This window comes from Elgaria multicarinata, chromosome 1 (assembly GCF_023053635.1).
Source record: "Elgaria multicarinata webbii isolate HBS135686 ecotype San Diego chromosome 1, rElgMul1.1.pri, whole genome shotgun sequence".
In the NCBI taxonomy this organism is placed as follows: domain Eukaryota; kingdom Metazoa; phylum Chordata; class Lepidosauria; order Squamata; family Anguidae; genus Elgaria; species Elgaria multicarinata.
This window is the reverse complement of record NC_086171.1, coordinates 101,377,823-101,401,895: the sequence shown is the minus strand read 5'-3', so window position 1 is coordinate 101,401,895 and position 24,073 is coordinate 101,377,823. Positions and strand designations below refer to the sequence as shown.

Genomic DNA, 24,073 nt, shown 5'->3' with positions numbered 1-24,073 from the left:
AAGCTGGAGCGTGTTCAGAGGAGAGCAACCAGGATGATCAGGAGTCTGGAAACAAAGCCCTATGAAGAGAGACGGAAAGAACTGGGCATGTTTAGGCTGGAGAAGAGAAGATTGAGGGAAGCCATGAGAGCACTCTTCAAATACTTAAAAGGTTGTCACACAGAGGAGGGCCAGGATCTCGTCTCGATCCTCCCAGAGTGCAGGACACGGAATAATGGGCTCAAGTTAAAGGAAGCCAGATTCCAGCTAGACATCAGGAAAAACTTCCTGACTGTTAGAGCAGTATGACAATGGAATCAGTTATCTAGGGAGGTTGTGGGCTCTCCCACCCTAGAGGCCTTCAAGAGGCAGTTGGACAACCATCTGTCAGGGATGCTGTAGGGTGGATTCCTGCATTGAGCAGGGGTTGGACTCGGTGGCCTTGTAGGCCCCTTCCAACTCTGCTGTTCTATGATTCTATGATTATTAGAAACATGAGGCTGCCAAGCAAAATGGCAGGCCCATGTGAATCTGCCATCCCTCCCCCATGACTTACCTCATGTCCTGATGCCATTAAACTTAAAAATCGGAAACTTTTATGGTCAGTTTACTAAGAACTGTTTCAGAAGCCTGCGTAGAACAGGCTACTTCAGCGTAAATGAATCTTGCAACAGGAGAAGAAGCAAGGTATAATAACAAAGGAGCACTCACCCCTTTGGAGTGAGGTATTGTAGATATGTGCGAAATGTTGGAGACAACACCAATGTTAAATAACAGTAGTAAATTATTACCGATTATACAGAACAGCCTTTCCCAACTGGTGCCTGTGGCATTACACCCCACAAGTCAGTTCCTTAATGTATGTCTAATTTGTAAGTCTATGGTGTTTAGAATGTTGACCTGATTGGGTGGAGATTGAATATCTTAGGAGGGGGGAGGAGGATATATAAGGGAATGACTGAGGTGATAGAGAGGGTGTTTTTAAAGATAGAGAGGGTATTTTGGTTCGAGGGAGAGTTAGAGGATCAGAGTAAAGAGGGTTGTCTTTTGAGGATAGTGTGCAGATAGTCAGTTGCTGTATATTAAACAATCTGGATAATAAAGAAAGTTCAAGAGTAAAGGTGTGAGAGAAAGGAAAGCGTGTATGAGAAGAGAGAAAGGATTGGATGAGAGGTTTTAACAAGGGTCTGAAAAGTTTTATTATGAAACAAAGTTTGTGAACATTGAAATAAATTTTTATTCAGTTTGTTTTACTACCACAAAAATCCCATGTGTCTCCTTGGCATTTATCATCCGCAGTTCTATACATATAACACCCGTTCTGACACCATCAGCACAAATAATTCACAGCGCATTATTTTATTCCTGAAATTATTCCTGTGTAACCCCTTTCTCCACATAGTTTGTGGAAAGGTGGTGTTTGTCCTTCACCTCAGGCTCTTAAAGTGGTGGCACTTAGCCTGAACAGGGAGTGTCCGGGGATAGGCCTGTTGTAAAGAGCCTGCGTCGTGGCACAGTGCCCTCCAAATGTTTTGGCTGCAGCTCTCAGGATTCCTGGGGGGATTCCACACGTCGTACTGAGGGCGCTTCCATGCGCCCCCAGTGCGCCCCCAAAGCGATCGTGTAGCTTGCCTGTTCAAAGAGATGAGGAAGAGGCGTCCTTGCCGCCGCCACCACCCACCTACCTCCTCGCCGGCCAGGTCAGAGAGCTCAGCCGAAGAAGGCGGGGTGGAGAGCCGCTCTCCACCCCGCCTTCTTCCGCCGAGCTCTCCGACCCGGCCGGCGAGGAGGTTGGTGGGTGGCGGTGGCGGCAGCAGCAGGGACGCCTCTTCCTCGTTTCTTCCAGGCAAGCTACAGGATCGCTTTGGGGGTGAACTGGGGGCGCATGGAAGCGCCCTCAGTACGACGTGTGGAATTCCCCCAGATCACGCTGGCTGAGACGGACATGACTTGAAGTCCAAAACATATGCAGAGTAGCAGGAAGGAGAAGGCTGATAGAAGAATGTAAGGCTGCAATCCGATACCTGCTTACTGTGAGTAAGCCCTATTGAACTCAGTGAGACTTACTTCTGAGTAGACATGTATATGATTGAGCTGTAAATAGTTAATATGTGCATTAATGCAGTAAGTAAATGTGCTGTTAAGAGTCCCCCAACCTCCACAGTTACCAGTATGGACAGGAGTTATCACCTGAAGCCATAATTAGTGTAATATGCAAAAAATTTGTCAACTTTTGATTTTTTTTTTAAGTGTATTGTTACCATCATCTAGTTTGCAGATCTTCAGTTAGCATGGTAATATAGATTAATAGAAGAAGTTAACATACACAGACAGATTTCTGGCAGACCAAAACAAAGTGGTCAATACTATATAATTTGATTAAAAATATACCTTTAAAAAGTCCATTATATGTTACAGAAAGAATATGAGGAATGTAATTCATCCGTGTCCCAACAAAGTTTCCAAAATAGTTTATTTATTTATTTATTTATTTATTTATTACATTTTTATACCGCCCAATAGCCGAAGCTCTCTGGGTGGTTCACAAAAATTAAAACCATAATAAAACAACGAACAGGTTGAAAACACAAATACAAAATACAGTATAAAAAGCACAACCAGGATAAAGCCATGCAGCAAAATTGATGTAAGATTAAAATACAGAGTTAGAACAGTAAAATTTAAATTTAAGTTAAAATTAAGTGTTAAAATACTGAGAGAATAAAAAGGTCTTCAGCTGGCGACGAAAAGAGGCTGGAGGAGCTGAACTGATGCTCAGGAGGCCGGTGCTGAACTGGTTTATTTTGATTCACAAAAGCAATAAAAGGATGCCAAGTACAATTTTAAAAGTCCTGTTTAACCAAGATCTTCAAATGAATTCCATGTGTACATTTTCCCATCAATGCCAAGGTCCACACACCCTTTGAAACCAATTTCAATGGAGTACAGTTGGTCTTACAATGTAATGCAATTACCTGCTGTGCTGCCACCACCAAGAAGACGATCAGATCTTTATTAGTGTCTTTATTTTGACCATCAAAAATGTTTAACAGCATCAATAGAGTACATCTTTGTCGTTATGAGAACAATCTCTTTATGTGCTAACTCCCCAAAATGATTCACTACTGTACATTCCTACCATATGTGGATGTTCATCAGCTCTTATCTCTTGTACTTTGCCTCATACAGGAATTGATCCACCAAGGAACCTGATTGTTGACAATGTGACTACAGATTCTGTGACTGTGCACTGGGCCTCTCCTGTTGCATCTTTTGACCACTACAGGATAGCCTGCAAATCTGCCCAAGGTAACTTTCCTGCAGCCCACATGTTTGTGACTGGAGTCTTGGGTTACATCCACACTAGTGCTTTTTATCAGTATTGATGTGCACTGATAACTGGGGCACATTACACATTCCGTAACTCCACTTTTCTAGAGTGATTTCCTGCTTTTTATTCCGTATTAACCGAAATACCACAACAGATGTCACTGTGTGTGCTACAAGGTATAAATGGATGCTGCTGTTTTTATACTGTTGTTTTTATGTCTCTGATGGTTTTTAAATATTGTGTACTTTTAATGTTTACTGGTTTTAGCTTTTGTGAACCGCCCAGAGAGCCTTCGGCTGTGGGGCGGTATATAAATAAAATATAAATGCACAGGAGGAATATAGCGTTACCATGATGGGGTTGTGTCAATATGACATGAGGTGTAGATCTGTCCCTGGACTCCGACAGTGATACATAAAGGAGTTTAAAGTGGAGGAAGGATACATGAAAGAGAACAGGCAACATGACACATGAAGAAACAAGAAGAAACAAATTACTCGTAACTTTTCTACTAGTCTTTTATTACGCAAAGATAGTTCTAAAAATAGAATGTTGCTAGGGTAGGGTTTCTAATGCTTACATCTACACACAGTAGCTTACTTGCCTGTTCGTTTGACATGGCACAGTGGGCTATTTCCAAAATCAGCTACTGTGCGTAGTTTATTAAACCACCATGAGTTAAAGTGATACGTGAACCCAGCCAATATTCTTGAAGGGGCTTATTCCCAGATACATGTACATAGGCTTTCAGCATTAATATAAAAAATATTCTTCAGCTGTCATTCCATAAGATTAAAGCGTCCAGGCTTTCAGAGTTTGTCACTTCAAAGGAACAGATGGGCCATTAAAATAAAGGGAAAGGAAATGTTTTGGTGAGGGACCTTCATTTACATTTGACAAACACCCTCAGACAAGTGGCTTCTATAGCAAATAACATTTGCTAATTATTCTGAAATACACATTTCTCAATTCACTGTGTATGTGATTCTATCAGCCTGTCCTTATGGAGGTAAGTTTATAGATCACTCATCATAACAAAAAGTGGATCAAAAAAGTGCTTTTCCATTACGCGTGGACATAGATCCACACAAATCAGATGTTACTTCTACATTTTACACATTTGTTATGGCGAGGTGATGTTTGCCCTGTCCTGGATGGGGTTGCACTCTTCCTAAAGGATCGGGTCCGTAGTTTGGGGGTGCTCTTGGATCCAGAACTGTCACTTGAGGCACAGGTGAACTCAGTGGCAAAGAGCACCTTTTATATTAGGCTGATATACCAACTGTGCCCTTATCTGGACAGAGATAGCCTAGCTACAGTTATCCATGCTCTGATAACCTCTCATTTGGATTACTGCAATGCGTTATACATGGGGCTGCCTTTGAAAACGGTCCGGAAACTTCAACTGGTGCAAAACAGGGCAGCCCGTTTACTAACAGGGACTGGCCGACGAGACCACATTACGCCAGTCCTTTTCCAGCTTCATTGGCTGCCAGTCCAGGTCCGGGCCTGATTCAAAGTGCTGGTATGAACATTTAAAGCCCTAAACGGCTTGGGGCCAGGCTATCTGAAGGAACGCCTCATCCCATATGTACCTGCCTGGACCCTAAGGTCATCCTCAGGGGTCCTTCTCAGCGAGCCCCTGCCAAAGGAAGTGAGGCAGGTGGCTACCAGGAGGAGCAGGGCCTTCTCTGCTGTGGCACCTCGGCTGTGGGATGAGCTCCCTAAGGAGGTTCGCTTGGCACCTACATTATATGCTTTTAGACGCCAGGTGAAGACCTTTTTATTCTCCCAGCATTTTAACAGTTTTAAATTTGTGATTTTGCATTGCTGCTGTTTTTATTTCGTTGAGTTTTTATATTGTATTTTATATTACGGTTTTATACTGTTGTTTTATACTTTGAATGTTTTTAATTTTTGTAAACCGCGCAGAGAGCTCTGGCTATTGGGCAGTATAGAAATGTAATAAATAAATAAATAAATAAATAAATAAATAAATAAATAAATAAATAACATACTGGTGCGACCCCAGTGTTTCCTAAGGCAAGTGAATGGCCACTGTCCAGGCTGCTAGAAGGAGAGTACTGTTTTCAAGTAGAGCTCAGGCAAGCTCTGCCCACTTGTGTTAGGTAGAGTATATATTTCCTTGAATTAGATTAGTTGTTTTCAAATGGTGCTCCAAGGAACTCTTGATTTCCTTGGAAGTTTATCAGGGACTTGTCCTCAATGAGATCAGTAAGGGGGATAAGCTCCTCCCTAAGACTGCTTGCCTATCACAAACCATCCTTAGCTACAGTGTGCAGCCAGGGGAGAGTGCTGTGTGTGTTCTAGATTGCACTCTCAGTGGTGAGGCCCTACAGGTCTGACCACTGCCCTATCTAAAGTGAGCCCATTCCGAGTCTGATATGGAAAGAATTCTTGAAAGTTCAAAAACTGTTGGATTGGATGAGACATCGGGTCCTTTTGAGTTCTATGATCCGTGATCATCACAACCAGTCTACTGCAGCAATAGAAGAGCATATCCTCACTGCAAGTACATAAGGGGTCAAGCAGCAATGGTTGGAAGTGATGGAACACACCTCAACTGCAGCCTTGGGGACTTCATTCCTGTGTAAAACAGAATGAATAGAGCGGTGCCTGAACAGGAGAAAAGCCATGCTGAGTCAGACCAAGGGTCCATCTAGTCCAGCATTCTATTCACACAGTGGCCATCCAGGGTTAATAGAACTAGCAAGATTGCTGGAGATAATTACAGTGACTCTGAAGAGGGGTCAAGTTCCTCTCATTTGTTAAGGCAATTAGCTGGCATTGTTAAGGCTTTAACAATGGTCAGCAACTACTCTTGAAAGGGTCATTTCTTCTCTTCTCTCATAAGAATATAAGAAGAGCCATGCTGGATCAGATCAAGGGTCCATCTAGTCTAGCACTCTGTTCACACGGTGGCCAGCCAGCTGCTTGTGGGAAACCCACAAGTGCAATAGTCATGTTCCCCAGCAGCTGGCATTGAGAGGCATACTGCCTCTGATACTGCCGGTAGCACAGAGCCATCAGGACTAGTAGCCAATGATAACCTCATCCTCCATGTATTTGTCCAACCACCTTTTAAAGCCATCCAAGTTGGTGGCCATTACTGCGTCTTGTAATAGCGAGTTCCATAGTTTAACTGTGTGCTGTGTGAAGAAGGACTTTCTTACTTCCTTAAATCTGTCCTGAATCCCCCACCAATCCGCTTCATGGGATAATCCCAGGTTTCAGCATTATGGGAGAGAGCGAAAGAAATAATGTCTCCCTATCCACTTTCTCCACACCATGCATAATGTTGTGCACCTCTGTCTTGTCTCCCCTTATTCTCCCCTTATTCTAAGCTGGAGCTATTTCAGCAGTTAAAATCTGACCCTCCAAAACCAGAGTAGAAAAATAATTCATTAGAGGTTTGATTGCTACTGTGACACATGTTCAACTCACAATTCTGTTTGTATTCTATCCCTGCAGCACCTTGAAGTGGAAATAAATGTTTTGCACCTTTGACCTCCCCTTCCCTAACTAGCTGAACCATTTTGGAACAGGCCAATGTCCCCCAAAAATTATTTTTGTCTATGGGCTTATCCTTTTCAATTCCAACATGCTCCTTTGGGCGTTACAAGAGAAAGCCGTGCCTGGGCAATGATCTATACTTATTCTCTGTCTCTCTGTCTTCCAACCAAGTACTGCTCATTGCTTGCAATTTTGGGCTGTGCTAGGCTGGAGATGCTGTTTCTGTCACATAACTCTCAATCTTGGTATACTGGCTCCAGAATGAGGGGGGAGGGGGGTCAGGAAAAGCACCACCAGTGGGCCAATATAAATGTGGAAAGTGACGGTTCTCTCTCACCATCTCTGCCATTTTCTCAATCTATCCAGGGCGAGTGGACAGCATTGTTATTGCCAGAGGTGTCACTGAATACATCCTCAGCCACCTGCAGCCTGCCACTGAGTATGAGATCACATTGAAGAGTGTACGGGGCAGAGAAGAAAGTGAGACTGTCTCACGCGTCACATATACAGGTATGGAATGCCTCTTTGAAGTATACCAAAAGGCCATGAGTTTATATGTGATGGTAGAGGCAGGATTACTGGGAACTCCCACTGACATGGAACTCCTGTAGCACTGTGGCTGCAAGGCAGGTATGAACCAGGAAGTCCTTTATTCCAATCTTGCCTCTGCCATGAACTCACTAGGAGGCCTTAAGGCAAATCACAATACTTCCATGCTTCAGAATCCCGCCCTCCCCCGCCCCCATTGGCAGAATGTCCTGTCAGTGGATGCCTATTTTGGGAAGTTTAAGGATGATGCTCTTACCTGATATCTGTAAATCCCTCCTATGCTCTGTATGAAGGTGTAAGCTAGGGTGACCATATGTAGGGTGACCATATGAAAAGGAGGACAGGGCTCCTGTATCTTTAACAATTGTATTGAAAAGGGAATTTCAGCAGGTGTCATTTGTATATATGGAGAACCTATTGAAATTTCCTCTTCATCACAACAGTTAAAGCCACAGGTGCCCTGTCCTCTTTTAAATCTGGTCACAGTATAGCTGCAGTATAGCTCCTGCAACTTTAACTGTTGTGATGAAGAGGAAATTTCACCAGGTTCTCCATATATACAAATGACATCTGCTGAAATTCCCTTTTTAATACAACTGTTAAAGATACAGGAGCCCTGTCCTCCTTTTCATATGGTCACCCTATACAGTGTAAGCCCCACATTTCAATACCACTTGAAGCTAGTATTTGGGCTCAAGAGATTTCTCGTTAAAGACCCCTTGAAAAATTTGGCAATGAAAAGTTGAGACAAATGTTGAGAAGTTAATCTGGGGAAAGGCCATTTGCTATATTTCAGAAGAACATTCTGTTTATTTGGGGTCATAAATGCTGGATCCTTTCTTAGGGGGTCATAAATACTGGAACCTCCCCCAAAACTGCCCCACTGAGAAAAATGTTGTAAAGGAGGGACTACTGGTAAGAAGTAAATAATATTTGGTCCCAGTAGAACAAACATCCATTGCTCCAACTAATGCCATACTTAGAATCATAGAATCATAGAATCATAGAATAGCAGAGTTGGAAGGGGCCTACAAGGCCATCGAGTCCAACCCCCTGCTCAATGCAGGAATCCACCCTAAAGCATCCCTGAGAGATGGTTGTCCGTACTTCTGTGATTGCTACAGCAGTACAAAAATGTGCATGAGATCAAAACTGAATCCACCAGGACAGAATGATAGTAATGTAAGCAGCCGAGTAAACTGCACAGAATCCAAATTTTCTCAACACCCTCAACTTGTAGGCTCCTTAAGCAAATTTGTGTGGCTGGCAGCATATTATAATGTGCTTTTCAGCTCATGCCATGGTTTTGGGGAGGAGGAGGAGGAGATGGTTGAAAACATCCCTTATTGTGTATTTCACATTGTTAGCTCTGAAATTGTATCCAAATAGATCATTTCAAGCACTTTCCCTCCAGTCTTTTTCTTTTCCAGTATCAGAGCTGGTCTGGAAGAAAAGGGAATGAAGCAATTGAGAGTGGGGAGGTCAGCTAGGGAGGGTTTAGCTCCTCTCACCTGTGAGCTCCTTTGATGGGGGGGAACCCTCCAGACTGCACCCCCAGCTTTGTATGTGAATGGGACAGATACATGAATCATACATGTGGCTGCCCATCATTTCTAATTTGGTTCTCAGTTTCAGGATCTAGAGCCATGGCAATGTTTGCTTTGACTACCTCAAAATTTATTTGCTTCACATGCAATGGATTGCAATTTGGATACTTGCTCCTGAACTTATATTGAAACAGGGGTGAATTGCTTGCCATATCACAGTTCCAGTTGGCTGCTCTGTTTTTAACACCATGATTTTGGGACTTCTGTACAGCTTTAAGCTTATCTTTGAGCCTTATTTCTTTGTCGCAGCTAATAGCTGAAATGAATAAATGGCTACTATGATTACCTCCTTGTCTTGACTATTTTTTGCAGCCATGGATAACCCAGAAAGTTTGACTGCCACGAACATCACCCCAACAGAGACCCTGCTGAAGTGGGAGCCGCCCATGGCTGAGGTTGAGAATTACGTCATTGTGCTCACACATGACACAGGTATGTCTGGGCCTGCCAGTGGGGAGATGACGGATGGCTCAGCCTGTGGCAAGCTGGAAAAAATGGAAGGAGTTAGAAACACCCGTGACTGGGGCTGTCGGTGAGAGAAGAAGCAGGAGAGGGCACCAGGGTAGCAGCACATATCTCAGGTTGGGGACTCGGGCAACCTCTTCACTCGCTCTGCCACTCTGGTGACTTGCCAGAAGAGTGAGTTGCTGGTCTGTTCTCTGCTGTGCTTATGGAAAAGGTTCAACTACAGTTCAGCAGGTGACACTAAGGGGCTAAAAAACCTTTATCTGGACTTTTAAAGCCTCAGCCTCTGTGGGGCTTTGAGTGAAGACCAGAGTGTCCAAGCCCACCAATCCACCACCTAGGGCATGCTTTACTTCTAGGCTGCCAGCCCTGACAGTTGTGATACTGAGGGAAACCTTTGGAAGGAAGAAAATGCAGTGTGGACAATGGCTCTCAGCCATGGAAAGATTTCCTTTTTAAAAACACGGCTCTTAGGCCTTCAGAACTTTGCAAACTATCATCATCCCTTCCTCACAGTTCCTGTTACAAAATGTCATTTCCACTATGTTGATAAAAGGTACAAACATGACCATATAAAGAAAAATCTTTACTGCTGCTTAGTAAGTCAGTTATCCCTTGACTTGACACTGGCCTAATCTACACCAAGCAAGATATTGCACTATGAAAGCAGCATGTAAAAGGCAGGAGCTACACTACTGCTTTATAGTGGTATTGAAGTGCACTGACAACTGTTGGGGCCCACTGACACAGGCCATATACCGCTTTCATATCACTTTCATAGTGCAATATCCTGCATGGTGTAGATTAGGCCACCGTTACCTAGCAGAAATAACAAGACTAGCGTATCACAAGTTTTGTTATCCTTCTGCAACCTTCTCTGCTTTTGCCAGCATTCTTGCTACAGTAAGATGGATTCACACTGGGCATTTTCCCCCACCATGAAGTCACACTTTGCTTTCATCTTCAAATAGCTTCCAAACTTGACCATGGAATAGATGTCCATGCCAATCCCAATCTTATGAATTGTTCAACCACAAGTTCCAAACATGGCCAACACAAATTCATCAGACTTGACGTTTGAGACTTGCCAAATTTGTGTTAGGCTATGATTGAGCTCATGGTTGAACCATTGACAAGGATGGAATCTCTAGTAGAAGCAACTATCAAAGTTAACTTTTATGTCCAAACCCTGATTCTGTGATCCCACACTCAGGCTGTTCACTTGCCCTTTAAAACTGCATGGGTTATCTGGCAGTAAAGCCTCTTTTATTGCTGTTGGATTCCATGCTGGAAGGTTTTGTTTAAACAAGCCTCGTGTTTCGTACAGCCTGTCTTCTGATTTCAGTTGCAGGGGAGACTATTTTAGTAGATGGGACCAATCAAGAGTACCAGCTTATCAATCTCCTTCCGAGTACCAGCTATGGAGTCACCATGTATGCCACCAATGGCCCTGTCACCAGTAGAACCATCCTCACCAACTTTACCACTCGTAAGTACAGCCTATCCTCCCCCTTGCCAGGAAATATGTTCATAACCATTTAGGAAAAGTTAAAAAGGAGTGGAAATGAAACCAAAATATTGGCTGAGATGGATAAACCATTGTTTTACACTCTTGAGTACCCAAAATATAGCTCGAATATCACAAAACCCCACAGCAAAATGGTGGTATCATGGTGGTTTGGGGGGGGGGGTTAATTGATAATGGTCTAGTGCATGCATTAAACATGTTGCTGTTGCTACTCTAGATCAGGATTCCCTTCAGGCATTGAAAAGGGACTTTGCAGAGCAGAGATGGCCAACTTCTTCAGCAGTGAGATGGGGCTTTTCATTGGTCCCCAAGAGGCTGAAGAACTTGGAAGGCAACTCTTCTGTTAGGAAATTACTCATCTCTGCATGATTGCTTTAAAATCATCATCATCATCATCATCATCATCATCATCATCATCCTTATAAATATGTAAACCCTGGCTTTGATTCCTTTCTCAACCTTTGCAGTTTTGGATCCTCCATCAAATCTGACAGCAAGTGAAGTGACGCGGCGGAGTGCACTTCTTTCATGGCTGCCTCCTATGGCTGATATTGAGAACTACATCATGACATATCGGTCACCTGATGGAAGCCGCAAGGTGAGACTTTACTCCAGCAAGTCTATAGTGATGTCTAGGGCTGAGTCAAATTATACCTGCTCATTGCCTGTTCTGGATGGGGTTGCACTGCCTCTGAAAGAACAGGTTCGTAGTTTGGGGGTACTCTTAGACCCGTTTTTGTCGTTGGAGGCTCAAGTAGCCGCCACGGCTCGGAGTGCCTTTTACCATCTTCGGTTGGTTCGCCAACTACGGCCTCTCCTGGATAGGGATAGCTTGACCACGGTGGTACAGGCATTGGTAACCTCAAGATTGGATTACTGCAACGCGCTCTATGTGGGGCTGCCCTTGAAGCTGCTCCGGAAGCTGGAGCTAGTGCAGAATGCTGCAGCTCGGCTGTTGTCTGGAGCTGCCCCTTTCCAGCATGGAACTCCTCTGCTGAGGAAACTGCACTGGCTGCCTATTCGCTACCGGGCCAGGTTTAAGGTTCTTGTACTTGTGTACAAAGCCCTAAACAACTTGGCACCAGGATACCTTGAGAGAGCGCCTTCTCCCTTACCAACCTGAGGTCATCCGAGGGCCTGCTCCTAGTGGTTCCACATAGATCCAACCTCCGATTGGAATCCACCAGGGGAAGAGCCTTCAGCGTGGTGGCGCCCCTCCTGTGGAATTCCCTGCCCCTGGAGGTCAGAGGCAGGCACCAACCTTGTACTCCTTTCGGCGCCTCCTGAAAACATCTTTATTCCAAGAAGCTTTTCTCTAACATGCAGCCTTGGATTACTGTTATTGCTTCTTTAAAATTTTGTTTTAACTGTTTTTATTCTGTTTTTATTTTCATTTTACATTGTACACCGCTCCGAAACTTTTCAATGGGGAGCGGTATATAAATATTCTAAATAATAATAATAATAATAATAATAATAATAATAATAATAATAATAATAATAATAATACCACCTAGCTTTGGGGTTTCATTTCTTTGATTTTGCTCGCGTATAATGATTCCAAGGAGGGTTGTTCACAGTCATTTCACTATGCCTTTGGTTTGGCAGCTATTTTCACCACTGTTTCATTAGTCCTTGTGATCATGTATTTGGTTTGATGTTGTCACAACACTACACAATATATCAGATTTAGCTATTTGCTGACATCACTTAGGCAAATTAAGCATATTTAGAGGGAAGGCAGTATTACAATACAGTCATACTGACAACCCTAACCAAGTAGGGTTCACAAAACAAACACAAAACAAGCTTTTTGCATTGATCCCTTTTAAAAATGAGTGAGAAAACAGAGCCTTTTTCAATTCTGGCACACTCCCTGTCCAAAATTTCATCAAGAACACCTGTGATACATGTAATGTAGCACCCTAACGCAGGGGTTCCCAGCCTTTTTGACCCATGCACACATTTGGGAATTTGAGAAACTGCTGTGGCCAACACCAGAAAATCCCAAATCAGTGGCTCACCACTTTGGCATGTACCTATCACATCTATGGGTCTTAGGCTGGGTCTTATGCAGCAAATAATTTTTTTCATATCTATTAGACACTGCAATGTGTCTTTACTAAGGGATTGTCTAATTCAATTGCTGGCAGTGCAATACAGGCAATGCTTCTTTTTAACGTATGTTTTGGCAATGCCAGTAATTCCTTTTTTGGTGGAGGAGGCCATTACACTGATAAATTTTGTACTGGAACAATTTTTAAGATTCTCTGGTGTACATGCCCTTTTAAATTATCTACCTGCTTCATGGAAATTAACAAATGGTCAGCGTAAATGGATTCTCTGCGCTCTTTTGACAATTAAAAGACTTATATTACAACATTGGATGGATAAACAGTCACCTCCTATAATGCAATGGATTGAGGACCTTACAGTGCTTTCAAGATTTGAAGCGGTAGCATATAAACACCACCTTCTAATGGATACTTATTTGGATATTTGTTGAAGCCTATGTATGAGTGCTAGAATGTCATATACATTTCATACAAATCCACATACAGTCATGTGAAAAAGAAAGTACACCCTCTTGGAATTGTATGATTTTACATATCAGGACATAATAACAATCATCTGTTCCTTAGCAGGTCTAAAAATTAGGTAAATACAACCTCAGATGTACAACTACACATGACATATTACACCGTGTCATGATTTATTTAACAGAAATAAAGCCAAAATGGAGAAGCCATGTGTGGAAAAGTAAGTACACCTTATGATTCAATAGCTTGTAGAACCACCTTTAGCAGCAATAACTTGAAGTAATCGTTTTCTGTATGACTTTATCAGCCTCTCACATCGTTGTGGAGGAATTTTGGCCCACTCTTCTTTACAACGTTGCTTCAGTTCATTGAGGTTTGAGGGCATTTGTTTATGCACAGCTCTCTTAAGGTCCCGCCACAGCATTTCAATCGGGTTGAGGTCTGGATTTTGACTGGGCCATTGCAACACCTTGATTCTTTTCTTTTTCAGCCATTCTGTTGTAGATTTGCTGGTGTGCTTGGGATCATTGTCCTGTTGCATGACCCAATTTCGGCCAAGCTTTAGCTGTCGGACAGATGGCCTCACATTTGACTCTAGAATACTTTGGTATACAGAGGAGTTCATGGTTGACTCAATGACTGCAAGGTTCCCAGGTCCTGTGGCTGCAAAACAAGCCCAAATCATCACCCCTCCACCACCGTGCTTGACAGTTGGTATGAGGTGTTTGTGCTGATATGCTGTGTTTGGTTTTCGCCAAACGTGGCGCTGTGCATTATGGCCAAACATCTCCACTTTGGTCTCGTCTGTCCAAAGGACATCGTTCCAGAAGTCTTGCGATTTGTTCAGATGCAACTTTGCAAACCTAAGCCGTGCTGCCACGTTCTTTTTAGAGAGAAGAGGCTTTCTCCTGGCAACCCTTCCAAACAAACCATACTTGTTTAGTCTTTTTCTAATTGTACTGTCATGAACTTTAACATTTAACATGCTCACTGACGCCTATAGAGTCTGAGATGTAACTCTTGTTTTTTTTTGCAATTTCTCTGAGCATTGCACTGTCTGCCCTTGGGGTGATTTTGCTGGGACGTCCTCTCCTGGGAAGACTGGTAACAGTCTTGAATGTTTTCCACTTTTGAATCATCTTTCTCACTGTAGAATGATGGACTTTAAATTGTTTGGAAATGGCCTTATAACCCTTCCCAGATTGATGGGCAGCAGCAATTGCTTCTCTAAGATCATTGCTGATGTCTTTCCTCCTTTGCATTGTGTTAACACACACCTGAATGTTCCAGACCAGCAAACTGAAAAAAACTTCGGCTTTTATAGAGGTGGTCATACTTGCTGATGATCAATTAATCACAGGCACTTGATTAGCAGCACCTGTCTGCTACTTAGCATCTTAATTCCTATGGAAGCAGTAAGGGTGTACTTCCTTTTTCACACATGGCTTCTCCATTTTGGCTTTATTTCTGTTAAATAAATCATGACACGGTGTAATATGTCAGGTGTTGTTGTTCATCTGAGGTTGTATTTACCTAATTTTTAGACCTGCTAAGGAACAGATGATTGTTATTATGTCCTGATATGTAAAATCATACAATTCCAAGAGGGTGTACTTTCTTTTTCACACGACTGTATGTATATTTAAAATGCGGGAATAATTCTAATACTAATACTAATACTAATACTAATTTGGGTGCCCACGGGCTCCACATTGGGGACTCCTTTACAGTCACCATTGGCGGTGCCAATGTCACTTATGCAGACCTCTCCCGTGTCTGGAAACAACTTCTCAGCTGAGAGAACTGCAGAGCCCTTGCGAATGTCATCGGGGGCCCTGCACACACACACTACAAACCAATTTTGTTTATTTTTTCAACTGGGTCCTGAAACTAGACATAAGCTCAGCTGCTGGGGGGGGGGAGCCGAGAATGGCCCAGGAAGGGCACCAATAGGGTTCCACATCCTTCCCTGCTTCTCCTCCATAAGTGCCTCCTAACACATAATTGTGTTATCTCATCAAATGCATGTTTAGAACCCCCATTTGCCAATATAAGATTAGTTTCTGGCATAAATAAATTCATTGCACGCACAGGGGGCATTTTCAGATGTGGGATCTCACTTATGTATATAAACAGTTGCCGTACATGTATGTCATTTAGAGAGATCTATCACTAGCACAGCTGCTACCAAGATCCTGAAGTGTATCTGTAAGTTAGATGCATGCATTATCTTTTAAGAAATATATGCATCCATTTTGGCCCCCTGGAGTGACATGAAGGATTTTTGTGCTTGGAAATTATAATAGAAAAAGCAGCCGTTACAGATGACTGATTCAAGCTGATTTTCATCCTTGCCGAGATCCCTTTACAATGTGTTTACTAGTAATGTGCCGAGTTAGGGGTTTAACAAAAAATGCACCCTGCTCCCTCCCAGCCCACAAACTGACTCCCACAGAGATAAGACACAGCTGTGTCGTGACTCCCTACAATGCTCAGAAAGTAGTGCCTCAATTAGGGATGAAGAGTCCGATTTTTAAGGTCATGCTTTTCCCATCCCATTTCCATATAAGTTAGTGCTTTTTTAAAAAAAAGAAAAACACCTTTAGAACAGAAATTTATATCATTCCTAATGCACACATTTTTATGTGCATTTTCTGAGCATACACATTTCCCCCCCAAGGACTTTCCATTGCTGTGATACAGTTTTTGCATACTTTTCTCAAATGCTCCGAACTGCCCAAAGATATACTATTAGGCAGTATAGAAATGTAATAAACAATCATGTTATGTGCACAGTTTCCCCTAAAATGTGTGCTGTATTGCAAACCTTGTAAAAAATGCAGATTTTTTGGTATGTAACTCTGCCTCAGCTCACATGTAGGTTCCGGAGGTGCAAACTGGGTAAATCCATAAAAGGGGGGGGAACCTTGATGAAAGGAATTTCTCACCCATTCCTAGCCACAATGAGTCAAGTTGGGTTTCTAGCTTTTGAAGGCCAGCATTCCTTTCAGGTTAGAAGCGGGGGTGTACCTTCCTTGCTTCCCTTGGGCAACGCTTTTTATCATTCTCATCCAAAACTTGGGCAGTTCTGTATCACCAAGTTCCTGTAGGAGTCCAGTGTTGGTCATGACCATGCTTTACCTCAGCTTCACATTGACATTATTGCTCAACTTACAATTCCCTATTTCTGTGTGTAGTGCTTTGCAGGGGTGTAACTTATGGCTCTCCAGATGTTTTGGCCTACAACTCCCACCATCCCTCACCATTAACTATGCTGTGAAGGGCTGACCAGAGTTGTGGGACAAAACATCTGGAGGGCCACAAGTTGCCCACCCTTGCTTGAGAGCAACAAAATGTCCAGGGACCTCTGTAAGGAGATGCTTTATGGACCAGTCCTTCGAGCCACTGGTCTTGTGCTTTATCCGTCTGATGGATGGTGAGAAGTCATTGAATAAGTGGCAGAATTTGATGCTCAGCCAAGGAGGAACTTCCATAGACCCAGAGTTTAAAATGAATTCATCACTGCTTGAATTTCCTTGGTGAAAATGTCAACTGCAAAAGCAATTTTGTGATAGTGGTCAGGGCCTTATCCTGTAAGATCCAGAGGGGGGCAGATGTACACAGACATGCTTTTCTAGAGATTAAACGGAGCATCATGAAACATTTGTGAAAGAAAACTCTGTCCTTTATAAAGATAAAGCCCTTTATCAAACACACCTTCTTCCTGCCCTTGTTTGCCCATAAATTTGGAGCAGGGATTCTGGTTGCATGTCCTACATGTGCAAGACACTTATACCCCACTGCAGGTCTCCTGAGATTTAGATATCACCTCCCGGTTTAGGGGAACAACAGTGGGAGGGGGCTATTGTCTACTTGTCCTGCTTGTGGGCTTCCCAGAGGCATCTGAATGGCTACTGTGAGAAACAGTGTGCTGGACTAGATGGACCTAGATGGATCCAGCAGAGCTCTTCATATGTTCTGATATTTGATCCTGAGAGACAAGAGGTGATGCCTCACAGATTGGGTGGGAGCAGTTTAGCTGGATGGGATAGGGTTTTCTGCCCACGAGAAAGCCTCAGTCCAGCTCAAGGGAATAACTTTTGCTCACAGGTCTGGCTTATGGGGAAACTAGTCACCCACTGCCTTCACTGCAGGATTGTTTTTTTCCCCTCTGACTCCCCTGCCCATTCAGCCCTCCTCCTTCTTATTCTTCCCATCTGTCATGGGCCCCATTCTGGCATCCTCAGCAAGGTAGGGACAAGTCCTGAGGATGGATGACGTAGCATCTAAATAGATTTGCATTTGTGCACATTTTCTAACAATGTGGCTTTTCTTCAGGTTTGCCAGACAGGCAGAGCTCCGCTGTACATCAGTGCTGAAAAACGGCCCACCTGCAAAGCCCCCTTGCACAACCTAAGGAATCACAACTCACCTAGAAATGGTGACGTGGGCTTCATTTGTATACAGATCAAAAAGCACAGTGTATACTTCAAGAAATCTAGCTCCTGCCTAGGGGAGGAGCAATACGTTACAGGGCTTCAGAAGAGATATCTCCTTGTTGCTCAGATCAGTGAAAACTTTATAGGACTTGGGCGGTACCACATGTGTTGCTCTGACCTGTTTCACTTAAGAGGCATCGTTGCTGGCATGGCTGGTTTTCCTAGAGCTCGGTGGATGTACATTGGCTAAATCCCTGCCTGGCATCCCTCAGGCTGGAGGTTCAAGACCAGGATCCTGACCATCTAAAAGCTTCCTGCTTCCACTTCGTTATTTCTCCTGTACGCCCCACAAATTTCTGCCCTGCTGATCACTTTGCTTTCCATCTCATTTGGTGTCCTGTGTACAGGAATTGATAGTAGATGCAGAAGACACTTGGATCCGCTTAGAAGGGCTTTCAGAAAACACAGAGTACACAGTGCGCCTGCAAGCAGCCCAAGACGCTGTGAGGAGTGGGTTCACCTCCACCATCTTCACTACAGGTAAGAGCATTGTGTTCACTTCAATGTTTCCATCACCTGCCTTGTAGCTGTCATGCTAGTTGTTATCCCAAGCTCCCTAGTAAATCAGAGGGCCAAATGAGATGTAGCTATTTTTAAAATAATGAAATATGATATCAGAAATTCTAATTCTTTGCCGGATTGTTAATCCCACATGAAACTGCTACACACTGATGGGGGGGGGAGGGGGCAGGGAGCCAATAAAGGGCTGCTGCCAAAACAGCAGCACCATTTCAACTTTTTCCCCACACCCCCAACATCAAGTTCAACTTACTCAATGTCCTGATGTCACATTACGAATTTCCCTGCCTCTGCCAGCAGTAGCCAATCATATGGGGAAGAGGAGGAAAACCGTCTGACGTTTTGATAAGACAGCATGGGATGCATTGAATTTCACTTACAAAGTGAGAGGGAGGAATTCAACGCAGACCTGCCAGGTTTCTGTGTTCTTTGCGATGTGGAATTTTGCCCTGGGTCAGAAGAAACAAGCAGCTCTATCTACACGTTTTACTGCTTAATCTCTATTTATTCATAACAGAACAAGTCATTTTTATTATCAGTGTCAGATGCCACAGCCTGGATGTTTCCTTTGCGGTTGAAATTTTAGGTTGGTTTCTGCAACAAATTGTTGTCATCCAGGTGTTGCTGCACTTGGAAGCAGCAGCAGGTTATCTTCAAAAAGAATCTGCCTTTGGAGAATACTCTTCTGTAAACACATTAAGTATGTGGGCAGCACAAGAGGGGAGCCGGCGTGGAATTGCTTCTTTTGAAAGGACTGCTCAAAAGTGGTCGAATCCAATTACATTTGTACCTCAGTTGTTCAAAACAGATGTCAGAAAGGAGCTGTCCACTCATCTAGTGCTGAAATCACTCCTTCAGTGTTTATATCTAGCAGTCTAAAAGGGCTGCCTTTGAACCCACTGTAGATATATCCTTCATTGAGGCAGATGAAAGGGATTTGAAAAGGCTGCCGGTTAACAACAGCAGCTATCAATAGCCACAGCCCCCATTCGCCTCATATAGCTATAGATCAGTGGCTGGCACATTATTCTCCCTTCCACTTCAGTTAGTGTAAAGAATTAGAGTGGGTATGTTGCAAGGGATGAAAACCAATGCAGAGCTTTCTGGCAGAGCTTTCTAGTGGCTGAAAAGCATCTCCAGCCTCCGGGTGTAATTCAGTGTAGTGTTCTTTGCTTATTGGTGTTTTTTGTTGATGGTTGGTATTGTTTGATTTATACTGAGGTGACCAACTTCTCTGCGACCACCACATTCTCCAGACAGTGACCGGGTTTGCCATGCTGGCATATTTCTCCCGGGGGAATTTGCACAATTACTCTCACCAGCACAGCTCACCATGTCGTCAAATCATAGAATCATAGAATAGCAGAGCTGGAAGGGGCCTAAAAGGCCATCGGGTCCAAACACCTGCTCAATGCAGGAATCCACCCTAAAGCATCCCTGACAGATGGTAGTCCAGCTGCCTCTTGAATGCCTCTAGTGTGGGAGAGCCCACAACCTCCCTAGGTAACTGATTCCATTGTCGTCCTGCTCTAACAGTCAGGAAGTTGTTCCTGATGTCCAGCTGGAATCTGGCTTCCTTTAACTTGAGCCCGTTATTCCGTGTCCTGCACTCTGGGAGGATCCAGAAGAGATCCTGGCCCTCCTCTGTGTGACAACCTTTTAAGTATCTGAAGAGTGCTATCATGTCTCCCCTCAATCTTCTCTTCTCCGGGCTAAACATGCCCAGTTCTTTCAGTCTCTCTTCATAGGGCTTTGTTTCCAGACCCCTGATCATCCTGGTTGCCCTCCTCTGAACACGCTCCAGCTTGTCTGCGTCCTTCTTGAATTGTGGAGCCCAGAACTGGACGCAATACTCTAGATGAGGCCTAACCAGGGCCGAATAGAGAGCAACCAGTACCTCACGTGATTTGGAAGCTATACTTCTATTAATGCAGCCCAAAATAGCATTTGCCTTTCTTGCAGCCATGTCGCACTGTTGGCTCATATTCAGCTTGCAATCTACAACAATTCCAAGATCCTTCTCGTTTGTAGTATTGCTGAGCCAAGTATCCCCCATCTTGTAACTGTGCATTTGGTTTCTATTTCCAATGAATTGTCATACGAACTGGGTGGCTTGTTGCCATGATTAAGAAGCTACCCAGAGGCCATGGGCTGTTTTAGGGTTCTGACTGTTTTAAGGTAATTATACAAATCTCCCCACCCCCCAACATGCAATCCACACACATGGTGGGGGAAATAAGCCACACTTATTTCCTCTTCTGTGGTTGAGCAAACAGGCCCACTATATTTTGCTCAAATGGAGTCAGGCTTTAAAATAAAGTCTACATCATCCCCACGTAGAGAGGGCATCAGGGTTATGGGATACATGACAGATATTCAATGTAGTGTCATGGAGAACGAACTGAGCTGCAAAATAGGAAACCCTCCTCGGTTTGGATCTTTGCTCTGTCATGAACTTACCAGATGGCCTCAGGCAAGCCACAACCTACCACCCTCAGGCAGTATGGAGATAATAATGTTGACCAACCTTATAAGGTCTTTGTGAGGATTACAGGATAATGGACATGAAGTGCTGTGGGCTCCAATCCTAAACACATTTTAACACTGTGAGATAAAATTGCTTTAGGGCCTAGATTATGTACCCATGGTCCACAAGCCTGCCAGACCTGGTTGCTCTCAAGTGACATGTTCCTGTAAGCTGCTTAAGTCAGAAGAAAAAGCAGAACCATGCCTCCAATTTTGAAATAGGCTTCCCATAACAATTTCTGGCAGACATTTCTTAAGTCCCACTCAAAGTTTCATAAGTCAGAAGCTCTCCACCAAACTTCCTCTGTGTTTTGGAGGGTCTGTTTCTACTCCTATGAGGCCTACGTCATACCTCCACCCCTTTGATCTCAATGCATTTATGTCCTAGTCACCTTCCTCTCTACATGGTGCTTGATTTGTAAATGAAGCGGTCATAACATTCAAGATTGCTTCTCGGATGGTCCCCTAACTCCCAGATGTGGGAGGAAAAGGACTCATTCAAAATTGTAGTTTTAACTTTTAAGCTCAGTGCCCCGACATCTCTTCTCATACTCGTTTTTGCTCTACTCAGCAGAAGCTCAGACCCCTTTCTCCCACTCCACTGTGGTGTGTGCATTCTGCTGTATTGCTCTCTTTGTCTAAAATACCTCTTCCACACACACCCATCCCCAATTTTTAAAGCCCATCCCTACATCACGTTTTCTCAAAACTTCTCCTTTCACAAAACCTCTCTTGAACCAACTTGCCTCCATCTCTGCTGCTTGGATCTCCTGTCCCTCATCATCTCTGTTAGGGTTGCCCACTTTAATTGGGTGATAAATCAACTCAAGCCTTAAGTGATTAATAGATAGGTGCCAATTTTAATTGGTGAAGGCACTTTTTGGTTAATGGGGCAAAGAGATAAGGGCCTACATATTTATCATTTGAGTCACTTTTGTTTCCAGTGTAGTGTACACTGTATTACAGTCCTGAACAGTACAGAAGTGTAACGGGGGGTGGAGAGGTTTATGTATGTATTCACTTACTTACTTAAAATATTTATATGCTGGCCAATAACATAAGTTCTTTGGGCAGCTTCCAATTTTAGAAAACATAAAAACAGAATAAAACTGTAATTATTTCTGTTTTGACACACTTTTGATTCCAGCGTACAAAACTGTACAGTATAAAACTGTAACAAGGATCCAAAAAGGAATATTAAAAATGAGTGATTCCTTTGGTTAATTAAGTTGTAAGCTTCCTCAAAGCGGTGTTGATCTTGAAGAAACGTTGGTGATGCCCAGATTCATTCACATGTGACCAATTAACTAATCGGTTAATGAAAGGGCAATATAATTAATCAGCTAGCAGTGCTTTAGTGATTTTTCGCTCTGGGGAACCATGGAGTTCCTTGGAAACTTAACAGGGGTTAAAAATTAAAAATAGGACACAAATCTTCTCTAAAAGACAGTGCTTCCACTGTTAGTGATCTTCCCCTGCAACACACAACCACATGATAGTGATGGATACATTTTGATCAGGCTCTCAGGTCACATTTATTTTATTTTATTTATTTATTACATTTCTATACCGCCCAATAGTCGAAGCTCTCTGGGCAGTTCACAAAAATTAAAACCATAATAAAACAACCAACAGGTTAAAAACACAAATACAAAATACAGTATAAAAAGTGCAACCAGGATAAAACCACGCAGCAAAATTGATATAAGATTAAAATACAGAGTTAGAACGGTAAATTTAAATTTGTTAAAATTAAATGTTAAAATACTGAGAGAATAAAAAGGTCTTCAGCTGGCGACGAAAGGAGTACAGTGTAGGCGCCAGGCGGACCTCTCTGGGGAGCTCATTCCACAACCGGGGTGCCACAGCGGAGAAAGCCCTGCTCCTAGTAGCCACCTGCCTTACTTCCTTTGGCAGGGACTCACGGAGAAGGGCCCCTGTAGGTGATCTTAAGGTCCAGGCAGGTACATATGGGAGGAGGCGTTCCTTCAAATAACCTGGCCCCAAACCGTTTAGGGCTTTAAATGTCAATATCAGCACTTTGAATCGGGCTCGGACCTGGACTGGCAGCCAATGAAGCTGGAAAAGGACTGGCGTAAGGATGAGGCCCAAGATACCTGGCCAATGTCTGGGATGAAATGCATTGCTGTAGGAAGCGTTCCCTGCTTTATTCTGTTGATGGCCCTACTGGCTACCTATTTCTCAGTCCATCTAATAGAGCCTCCGGGCTCTCTCTCGGAAAGGGCTGAGTTGCTTCTAAGGAGCTCCTAGCACAAGGAGCAGTGACACACTAGATTCTGCAAGAGGCTTCAACTTCCAGTTTCCTAAGGATCAAACTATATGTTTTGTTAAAGGCATATTTGAATCCTGTATGTGAGATTCCTTACATCTTTTTTGTTTATAAGAATCCGCTTGGAACCTTGGCTGCGGGGAAATTAGCCCTTCCCCCCACCCCCGTTGTGCAAGTTTCCTGCTGAAAATTGACACCGTAGTTGTCATTTGCCATCAAAGCTGCTGTTTATAGAAAATCTGGAGGCAAATCACAGCTTTTGGAGGTGAAGCGGGGGTTCATATAGCACAGGGGCAGGGGAAAAGGTGAGGAGGAAAAACCACCTCCCTGCATGTTGTGCCATGCGAGGAATCCCAAGCATAGGATTCAGACGTGCTTTTAGCGGAACCCATAGTTTGACCCTAAGAAAGCCAAGAATCAAGCAGGAACAGCCTCATTTAATTCTGTTAATGCTTTCCAGGAGAACAATAAGGTGTGATTAACAAAAGAGAAATATTCCCCAGCTGTACAGTGAAAGCGCTGAGCCTGCTCATGTTGACTGGAGGTGCTTTCAATCCTTCTACCGCGTTAATAACTGTCTGTCCTTTGTTGCTCACATGTACATAAGGCTCTAGGGATGTTGTGCTACAAGCAGCACAAAAGAAACATTATTAATGTTGCCCATCTCTTCTAAGGTTTGTTCCAAGTTTAAAAAGTATGAATATAA

General features: G+C 43.4%; 1 protein-coding gene across 1 annotated transcript in view; it reads left to right on the top strand.

Moving 5' to 3' along the window:
- TNR (tenascin R) overlaps positions 1 to 24,073 on the top strand; it is a 115,001-nt gene that overhangs the window by 74,178 nt on the left and 16,750 nt on the right. Inside the window, exons 11-16 of the mRNA XM_063117062.1 lie at positions 3,169 to 3,288; positions 7,211 to 7,354; positions 9,313 to 9,432; positions 10,811 to 10,954; positions 11,461 to 11,591; positions 18,380 to 18,512. Of these exons, the coding sequence (XP_062973132.1) occupies positions 3,169 to 3,288; positions 7,211 to 7,354; positions 9,313 to 9,432; positions 10,811 to 10,954; positions 11,461 to 11,591; positions 18,380 to 18,512 (792 nt within the window). The remainder of the gene's footprint in view (positions 1 to 3,168; positions 3,289 to 7,210; positions 7,355 to 9,312; positions 9,433 to 10,810; positions 10,955 to 11,460; positions 11,592 to 18,379; positions 18,513 to 24,073) is intronic.